General features: G+C 47.5%; 1 protein-coding gene across 1 annotated transcript; it reads right to left on the minus strand.

Annotated features, from left to right (window-relative positions):
• Window positions 1-975: 975 nt before the first annotated feature.
• LOC144107223 (tubulin beta chain) lies at window positions 976-3,597 on the minus strand. Its single transcript, XM_077640228.1, has 3 exons — window positions 3,291-3,597; window positions 1,355-1,791; window positions 976-1,205 (listed from the first exon to the last, which is right to left on the minus strand). Exons 1-3 carry the CDS (start codon window positions 3,359-3,361, stop codon window positions 1,033-1,035), a joined length of 681 nt encoding a protein of 226 aa, XP_077496354.1. The 5' UTR covers window positions 3,362-3,597; the 3' UTR covers window positions 976-1,032.
• Between the last annotated feature and the right edge of the window lie 7,195 nt (window positions 3,598-10,792).

Raw genomic sequence — 10,792 nt, forward strand, 5'->3', positions numbered from 1 at the left:
CGTTAAGAGCTGGTGATGCTGACGCTAAACTGCTATAGAGACAAAGAGCTGTTTACCCCAGACCTTCGCCGGAAATATCGCTCCCGCCTCCAAGCATAGGGCTTTCAGATCACGAAAGCTCGCATGGCTTCCAAAGCACCTGCCCTCCGTTTCTGTGGACACCACGCTGAGGGATTCTGAATCATTAGCGCAGAATTCAACACGGACAATGTTCGTTGAGTATTAAGGGTTGAGGGCTCCTCACAGTGGCGAATCGCCAAAGCCTTTGACGACGAACCTTTCTGCGCTGCGTCCCGGGTTAGGGCTATTCCGCTCACAGAAGGACGAGATATGGGCCTTGTGGTTCGATCGCTACAGGTTCAGCAGCCCCGAGGAGCTCGACTATCGCTGAACAATGAATTGGTCAAGCAGCCTCAAATGCTACTTGATGTCCTGTCGGCGTCTTCTCAACGTCTTTTCCTTGCCTCAAGTAGAAGAGTCTCTCAAGGAAAGTGATTCGATCGTCGTAGTATTGACGAAGATCCCGTCACTAAAATTTTTGTTAAAAATCGTAAAAATATGAGACAAACGATGGCTAGATAATACGCCAAAAAACCTCAGTCAAGTAACACTGAGAATAAGCTAAATGTATTCTCCGTAGCGATGTTCTAAAAACCGTCTCGTCTCGTATCAGTTTCGACAGCACAGAGAATTTGCCACATCATCAGACAGGAAGTATCCGAGACCAATAATAGCTCATCAAAACTTGTTTTTCTTAAGATCACCTTGCGTTCGCTCTAAAAGTGGTTCGATGAGAAGATTTTAACAGATTTTAGAGTTTCGTCAAAATGCCGAAAACGCCGGTCACACGGCTATTTACAGATGTGCGCACATTGCAATACAGTAAGGTTTAGCTGTTTTGCGTGACCATGCTTGTGACGCAGTCCGGGCCTACGACATACTAAAGTGCACAAGCACCTGGCTCAAAAACAAGGATCCATGACAAACAGACACTTTATTGTAAACCGAAAGAAAAAAAGCACTGCACACAAACTAGGCCTCTGCCTGGGTCTCCTCGAATTCCTCCTCGTCCTCAGGGGTGGCCTCCTGGTACTGTTGGTATTCTGACACCAGTTCGTTCAAGTTGGACTCGGCCTCGGTGAACTCAAACTCGTCCATGCCCTCTCCGGTGTACCAGTGCAGAAATGCCTTGCGGCGGAACATAGCTGCAAAAAAATAATATATCAAGCAGGCGGGGTCACACTCCTAGAACTGTCCCCGAAAACGCGCTGTACCAGAAAAGCGACAGCAATGGGTACCTACAATGAAAGCATGTGCTTTTAAGAAGCACTTTCAAATCAAACACGACGGTCACCTGTAAACTGCTCGGAGATCCGCTTGAAAAGCTCTTGAATGGCTGTGCTGTTCCCAATGAAAGTAGCAGACATCTTCAGACCTCGAGGCGGTATGTCACAGACAGCTGTCTTTACGTTGTTCGGGATCCATTCAACGAAGTAACTCGAGTCCTTGTTCTGGATGTTGAGCATCTGGTCATCGACTTCCCGCATGCTCATTCGGCCTCTGAAGACTGCAGCAACTGTCAGGTAACGACCGTGGCGGGGGTCGCAAGCAGCCATCATGTTTTTGGCATCGAACATCTGTTGCGTCAGCTCTGGCACGGTCAGAGCCCGGTACTGCTGGCAGCCGCGAGACGTGAGTGGAGCAAAGCCAGTCATGAAGAAGTGGAGGCGAGGGAAGGGCACCATGTTAACGGCCAGCTTGCGAAGATCAGCATTCAGCTGCCCAGGAAATCTGTGAGGAATGGGACGGTGCTTGATTAGAAGCCCGCTTAATTCAAAAGGCGAGAGAATTTACAGACGTATGTTGGGCGCTCTTGTTTGGGAGCAGTCAGAACAAGATTGTGGTAAGATTATAAAGCAGCTACAATGGTCAGTGGAGGCATCTTGTAGAATGTCGCGATTGTTGCCGCTGTTCGTTCAAAGCTTTTGAATATCGGGTCATCAAATTTTAAATTCAGTTCTCTTCACGCCAGTGCAGAGAACGAAGCCCAATGAAAGAACGAACTCATGGAAATTTCAGAAGTGACATAGTTTACACTTTGCCAGTCTGCTCTAGAGAACATTGAAACTGCATGCCTGTTATTTGCCTCAGCCAAATTACAACGGCGGAGAAACAAACCAGCTCCAGTAAGGTAACAAGATTTCTTCTGTTGCTGTTTCCATTCATTGGCAAAATCACAAAAAATAAAAATGGATTCTTCACATGGACACTGCTTCGTATCCAGCTTCAAAGGTTATACAAATTACTACATTAGGAGAACATCGATGGGTATTAACTTCACCGGTCTGCCGGTTGTCGTGGCACTTTAAAATTAATTGATAGTTCTCCAGGCCCTAAAACACCATCCCCCAACAATGGCAACCAGTATTCCATACTGACTGCTCAGCACGCTAATGTGGTACTCTGCTCCCAACTTCCTCAGAAAGTGCCACTATTTATCGAAGAAAAACTTCCATACCAAAACGTGGGAATGTGTATTCCCTTTTCCCGAAGAGAAAACGGGGATAACTGATTCCACTGTACGTGAGGCTTTATATGGAGGTCCTGTACGCTAGGATTAAGGAGCTGAACGAGATAAATGTGCGCTTTATAAAGGAGAAACAGTTCAAAAAGCATTCTCCACTGACACACACCTAAATTATTTCTAAGAGATTTGAGATGTTTGCTTTTTGAACAGAGTAGTTTTTCATCATTTACAGCGCGAGGGCTTAATTTACCTTTTCGCCTCATGAGTTTCTGAGGTACAGTGGTGAAACACGGCCATTTTATTCCCAATGTGTGCAATCGCATGCCGTAGATTAGGCGCCGCTCCATTATTCCCGACGGCAGCCGCCTTCTCGTTATTGCTGCCGTTGCCAAATTCACTTTCTTTGAAGTGTTTTTCAAAGCTTCCTTGAGCAGCTGCTTGGCTGGCTATAGCAGGTGCGGTGTTTGTTAGTTTTTATGCGGACGGTGAGGGTGCTTTTATTTGCTTTCTTGCTCGTCATTGTATTTTCTTAAAATATTGCCACCACATGCACTTTATACATGGAGATTAGCTGTAGTGTATTACTCTAAATATTTTGTAAAAGACCTTGGCGACCGCAGTCTTTGCAGTGCTTGTTCCATAATGAACCGATCACTACCGTCGGAACTAACAATTCGGCGGATGGTGTCGACCTCTTTGGGCTCTTTATGAACATGCATGAGGCGCTTAAGTGACCCCTTGAATGAAGCTGCGAAATACTTACCTCAGGCATGTGGTCACACCAGACATCGTTGCAGAAACCAAGTGGTTAAGGTCTCCGTAGGTGGGAGTCATGAGCTTAAGCGTCCGGAAGCAGATGTCGTAGAGTGCTTCGTTGTCGATGCAGTAGGTCTCGTTGGTGTTCTCCACAAGCTGATGCACTGACAAAGTAGCATTGTAGGGCTCGACGACAGTGTCCGAAACCTAGTGGTAGCCGCAGGAAGAGAATGAGAACTTTGTGCATAACGACTAATCAAAATTCAAGGAAGACGCCTTATAAAGCAAGACCAAAATGTCATGTTTGATTTGCTTCAAAGATGCTGAAGATGGCTCCTGCAGATAATGTCACACACCTTTGGAGAGGGCACTACACTCTAGGTGTTCATGATGCGATCGGAGTACTCTTCACGGATCTTCGAGATGAGCAGTGTGCCCATGCCAGATCCAGTACCACCGCCCAGGGAGTGGGTCAGCTGGAATCCCTGCAGGCAGTCACAGGATTCCGCTTCCTTGCGCACAACGTCGAGCACCGAGTCCACCAGTTCAGCACCCTCGGTGTAGTGGCCCTTGGCCCAATTGTTGCCAGCGCCACTCTGACCTGAAGGGGCGGGTTGTGAAAGGCGTATACTTGCACAAACTGTATCCTGAAGAAAATCAGTACTGGAATATGCAATAAAGGAAAGCCACTCAGAGACAGAGAACTCCACCGAGGCACTCCTTGTAAAAATAGAGGGTTTTTAATTTCACTGCTCACGCTGCGACTGCCCAGCCCAAATTTCTTCTGCTTGTCTTGCGCCGCGTGCCTCGGCCTGCGAGCCGAGCGCAACGCGATGGGCCCTACAGACGCATCTAGCCCAACTTCCTTCTGCGTCTCTTCCGCCGCGTGCCTCGGCCTGCGATCCGAGCGCGGAGAGATGGGCCCTACAGACACATTAACACTATCCCTTTAGAGAAAGGCATATAAACGCTGCATCTTACTGATACTCAGCTATGGGGCCAAAACGGAGGCTAACTGAAGGGGTTCAACTTAATATGTGGAGAGCGCAGTATGATATGCAAAGGAAAATAACAGGTGTTACATGAAGGGACAGGAAGAGGGCAGAGTGGGTCAGAGAACAAACGTGGGTTAGATTCTGGACAAAATTATGGAGAAAGGCTAGGGCACGGCAACTAATGCGAAATGAAGAATAACTGATGAATTAATGTGTTCTTTGAGCGATTTGCAATTGAGGACACACATGCATATGTTTTCTGTGAAATAAAGCAGCTGTGTCCCGTTTTCCTCCATTGTGGGATGTGTAGTAGCTTTCGTGGTTTTAATATTTACCAGCCTACCCAATAAGAAGCTCTCTTCAGCATTAAAAAGAACCACGTTTCTAAGCTCTTATCGTTAGTAGCACGGAACATCGCCAACTCCAAAAGAACCTCAGAAATCGGCATTACTTGCCTCCTGAAATTGAACATATCAAAACACGTAGGTGTGTCCGCCGAGAATGATGCCCTTGTCTTCGCCACCAAAAAGGCTGACAAAATGAGGCGATGTTTTTTCCTAGGCGACGTCAGAGTCACCGGACAAATTGCCGATATGCTGCATACCGGGGACTTCTGGGAAGGAACAAAAAGCACTGAGTGAATCATGCCCCTTGGGGACAATACGCACTTGCATGCATGTTAGATGACACTCAAGGTTTGATAAGCTCAAATAGTGCCGTAAATACAAAATACTATAAGGCTTCTTCATATACAATGCAGTGCACTGGACATTAACTTTTTACAGTGCATGTAGAATAAAACGCTTATGCAAAATAATGTAACTCCACTGTAATCTACTGTAAATTGAGAACGCGGAGGAATGAATGCCCTGGAGTACTAAGTAAACTTTCATACTTTTCTTACGCAATTCAGGTCACCGGAAATTTAATTTTCAACATTGCGTCTAGAATGAAACGGTTATGCATAAAAACCAAGTGCACTGTGATCTAGCGTAAATAAGAACATTTGGGGATGAACGCCCTTAAATGCGAAGTTTTACCATATGCGCCGCCTACGCGGCAGCAAACGTGAACAGAAATCACTTGTTGATTTCGTCGCTCATGGTTTGCGTAGCTCGAAGTAAACAACACGGAGAACACGGGTAATGTTGAGGCATAAAAGGCTGAATTTTGAGTACTCCGTGATGGAACAGTCCGGCTGAGACGCGGCGATGTGGTGTGTATGACGGAAGCGCACACACTCTAGCTCCCAAACTTCGACAGAACTTGAAACTTTACACAACTAAACCTGAAAGAACCACAAACTTACGGTGCAAAAATAAACAAATTGGCTTGCTACGCTCATCTACAACACCACTGCAAATTTCACTCCTGAGCCTATAGCGAAGAGCCGGTAAATTAATAAGAGGATTTATTATCACACCTCCTCGGGACGGTAGGCGACATAGCTTCTGCCAGCTTTTAAACGTTGGTATCGTGCGCCTTGCAGTCATATGCTTCGGAGAAGGAAGACGAAAACGCTTCTGGCTAGGTAATGTTGCACGAGCGTCCATATTAGCAAACGCACCGTTCGGCGCTTTAGTAAATGTACCAAGACGATGGGCAACACTACGGTCTACGAGGACTATTATTATAGAATTAAGATATCTCCGCACGTATAAGTATCAACTAATCAGTCGTGATAGTGGCTCTGCAATTACTCCTCCCGCATTTCCTGCCGACAATGCCGGCTCCGCGGCGCTTCGATATTCTTGACATTCGACCGCACCAGCCGCTTCAGTCCTCAAAAGCATGGCACGCTCTGTGGGGCTGACGTCGCTGAATTGCATTCGCTGTCTTGTTCGGGAACGGGATCCATCGTAACGGTGGTAAGACGCCGGTGTAAATGTAAACGAAGCGACGTTAGTGACGGCCGATAGATGCCTTCAACATGCGGCTGGCGGTTGCTTCAATAGATGGATGGATGGATGGATGGATGAATGGATGAATGAATGAATGAATTAATGAATGAATGAATGAATTAATGAATGAATGGATGGATGGATGGATGGATGGATGTACATACGGACGGACGGACGGATGGATGGATGGATGGATGGATGGATGGATGGGCGGACGGATGGATGGAGGGATGGATGGACGGAAGGATGGATAGTTGGATGGACGGAAGGATGGAAGGATGGATAGATGGTAGAATGGATGAATGGATGGATGGATGGATGGATGGATGGATGGATGGATGGATGGATGGATGGATGGACGGACGGACGGACGGAGGGATAGATAGATGGATGGATGGATGGATGGATTGATGGATGGATGGATGGGCGGACGGATGGATGGAGGGATGGATGGACGGAAGGATGGATAGTTGGATGGACGGAAGGATGGAAGGATGGATAGATGGTAGAATGGATGAATGGATGGATGGATGGATGGATGGATGGATGGATGGACGGACGGACGGACGGACGGATGGATAGATAGATGGATGGATGGATGGATGGATGGATGGATGGATGGATGGATGGATTGATGGATGGATGGATGGACGGACGGATGGATGGATGGATTTGATGGTATCACGGATCTCCGCGAATAACACTCGGACCAAAAGAATGGACTAGGTGAAAAGTGTACCCACACGGATGCACATTTAGTACACCCTACGTGACACACACACTTGAATACAAAAATAACAAAGCTAACACAAAACACACACACACACAAAAATACAAACGACATCGTCGTGCTTGGGCTCGCGTCATTGGCGGCGTCGCTGGCTGCGTCGTATAAGCTCCCGGTCCCAGCGCCGGTGGTTGAGAAGCCGGTGTTCTTGGCGCTGGGGGTACATCCCTGGATGGGTGACAACAGCGCTTGAGACACCCTTGGTCGTAGCAGGTGGTATCGTCCACCGTTGACTCCCCGGAGCGGGCTGAGGCACGGCAGGAAGTCCACAATGCGAAGCCGTAGAGCGCGGGCTCACCGGAGCAGTAGCCGGCGTCGCTCTCTTCCAGCCGCAGCGTCTCTGACCCGCCGGAGCCTCCGCTTCTCTATTCTCCCCCCCCCCCCCTCGTGCCTCGCTCTCCTTCGCCCTTTTATAGCCTTGGCGTTAGTCCACGTAAGCCTTGTCGTCGCCTTCTCCTTCTCTTCTCCACCAATCATCCCTCTCCACCTCACCGACTGCGTCTTCTCCATCTTCTTTATTCTTCGGTTAAAGCACGTCTTCTTCTTCACAGCTCTTTCCTTCATAATTTTATTTTGGACTCTTTATTATATGTGACAAGGGCCCCGTCTCTGAAGAGTTTTTCCATGAAAAACTGCTTACGTCATACTCATCTTCAAGCCATCCAGCCAACCGACTATCTGCTGTGGAGGCTCTGGACACAGCACACAACACACCGCGGAAGTCCTGTACAAACCAAAAGCACACCACTCACACAACACAACAAACTGCATTTTCGGAACATTAAAGCACCACTAATGTTGTCCGTGCGGCATTCTTAATACACATGTTAATACCCACACCACACTACCTTGTATAATCACTTGAGAACAACATCAACAACAACAACAGGATACATCCCAATGATCCCTGCGCAGCAACAAGATACATTTCAGAAATATCTATAGCTGTTTAGTTGAATCTATTTTTATACAGGTCTAATTTGTAACATATGACCTCCGTTTTTCCTGGCCTTTCCGAAAACGTCTACTTCTTATTTTCGAGTAGAGCTGTGATCGTCTGTCTTCATTTTTAATTGGAATTCATTAGTACCTCATCCCCTAATGCATTTTTCTTCTCACTGCCCGTGGACACGTGGGAAACATCACTTGTCTCCTCGGCCACTACCGCACATGCTACCTCGGGAGCGTGCCGTACAGGACCCCTGTCTTCGTATTTCTTCAACATATTTAGATAGAAACCGTTCTTAATGTCCTCTATCAATAAATCATAATCCATGTTCTATTTCTTCTGCGCCACAAGGTACGGGCCCTTCCATTGCATCACTAACTGGTTATGATCCGTGGTAGGAGTACGAGAAACCTATCGCCCGGATTCAGATTTCTGTGAATGGCTTTCTTATTATATCCTTTATAGCGTTCGCGCGCGCTTTCCAGGCCCTGATGTGCAAGCCTGGATGTTTCCTTCTACCTGTCCCGCAACTCAATATCGTACGTCTATGCTGTCTTGAGATCTCATTCAATACCTTTATTAGCCCACAGCTCCTTGAGTATTGCAAATGGAATTCCAACGGTTCTTCTATACATGTCCAAGGGCGAGAAACCAAGACCCGTTTGCAGTATTTCGCGGTTAGCGAAGAAAAGAGCTCGGAGATATCTATACCCAATCAGTAGGCCTCTCCTGGCACATTTTCTTGATCATATTTTTGAGGGTGTCGTTGAACCGCTCTACACGCCCATTACACATGGGATGGTAAGCCTTTGCCAGTAACTGTCTTACTGACAAAAGGCGGTTAACCTCCTTCATTAGTTCCGATGTGAATATTGAGCCCCGGTCAGTCAAAACTTGCTTTGCGAACCCATAAGGCGAAAACATTTCCATAAGACCCTCCGCCACCTAGATACTGTGAGTAGTTCTCAGTGGAATAGCGTCAGGATAACGAGTGGCCACATCAACAAGAGTAAGCACATATATGTTGCCTTTGGCGGACACTGGAGAGATTGGCCCTACAATGTCAATTGCCAGTCGCTGAAACGTTAGGTCGATGGCTTGCATCTTGCCCAGAGGTACGGTACCAACTCTTCCCTTCAGAACTGTGCGCTGGCACACGTCACATGAGCGAACAAAGCGCTTAACATCACTCTAACACCCGGCGAAAAGAACTCCATGGTGATCCTAAACACCGTTTTTTGATCACCCTGGTGTCCGGCAATAATTGCATCAGGTCCTCAGCGTAGCACGCTCTCTCGCATATCTCTCGGTAACACCAGCTATTGGACACGCCGTCCAGAAATAAATATGCATTCCCTGTGCAGAAGACCATTTACCAATTGATGTTCGAATGATGTACAACTCTTTTTTCTTTTCACTTTTTCCCCTACTCTTTCGAAGCAGGCCTTCAAACTCGGGTCTTCTTTTTGCCTTTTTGCAATTTCGCCTTGTTTTACGCTCAGGCTCACCGTAACAGGAGCAGAGAGCGGACGCTGCGTTGCTCGGGCGGTCGCTTGAGCTCTTGTCTCCACTGCAGACGAGAAACTGACTGCACACGTCTGAGCAGTCCCGGGCCTTTCCTCCTTTGGATATTCTTCAACGTCGAGCATCCTCCACCCGGGATCGGGGTCTGCGATACTTCTAGCACCCGTAATGTTTCCCAAGATGAGATCGTAGATGCGTTGGTCTACGCATTCATTTTGCCACTACCTGCCCAGTATAATATTTCTTGGACACTATGATTCTCGCTTCAGGAAGGCAGATTACTGTGCTATCTACAAGAGTGAGGGCCGACGCTTCCCCTGCAAGATCCTCGTCCCTCACCAGGCTTCTACGAAGCAAAACTGTGTTGGCTGCGCTGTCTCTAAGCATCAACATAGGACGGTCCCCTATTTGCCCAACCACCACAGGCATTGCTGCTTTCGACTTGGGTGTCCCACTCATCGCCTGATTTTCTGCGGCATTTGCTCTCCTTTCAGCTGCGGAACTTCAGGTGGCACATGCATGACAAGTTCTACCCTAGAGTCGGCAACATATGCAGTTCGGTCGTGCGTTCTGTAACAAAGCTCATCCAGAGTATGGCCTCTCCTCTTAAAACCTTGACACACAACCTGTGTTTTTAGACAGCGCTAGTAATCCGACAGTCAACTGCACGGTGTCCCACCTTGGCGCAGAGAAAACACCTCACTGGCGCCATAGATGCACCGTCTTATGCTCTTGGTTTTGCCGCATCTGTCTCTAGGATCTTTTGGGTTTCCTCCTTTTCCTTACTCAAAAATCTTAGCCCTTGAGCCTCGAGCGATTGGTCTGCAGTGTCGGCGAACTCTTCCAATGAACACAACTTTCTTTTAGGAATACCGCTAGCTTTTAGCTGCAATATGCTAAAAATTGCTCTGTGACAAGCTTATCACGCACCCTTAAAAACTGTTTTTTGTGTTGGACATATCAAGCCACCTATCAAAATAGGTTTCCAGCCTGCAGGAAAACTATTTAGCGGCTTCCAAATCCTCAGGTTTCGAGGTGCGAAATCTCTAAAGAAAACTCTTTGCTGTAAGCCAGAATCTTTGGAGGAGCGCCCTTTTAACTTCCTCGTAGTCCATGGAATCAGCAGCAGGCATCCTTCCAAACACTTTCAGCGCCTCTCCGACTATCCACATGCTCAATGCCACGGCCCATTCACTACGCTCCCAGCCTTGCCCCAGAGCTATCCGGTCGAATCGTTGCAGAAATGCGTCCAAATCATCTCTCTTGTCATGAAAAGGAGCCATCCGCTTTCTTGGACAAACCCTGGCAGGTCTAGGAGATTCTCTACCCGCTAAGGAATGCTGATCACTGTCG

The sequence above is a fragment of the Amblyomma americanum genome, chromosome 1 (assembly GCF_052857255.1).
Source record: "Amblyomma americanum isolate KBUSLIRL-KWMA chromosome 1, ASM5285725v1, whole genome shotgun sequence".
In the NCBI taxonomy this organism is placed as follows: domain Eukaryota; kingdom Metazoa; phylum Arthropoda; class Arachnida; order Ixodida; family Ixodidae; genus Amblyomma; species Amblyomma americanum.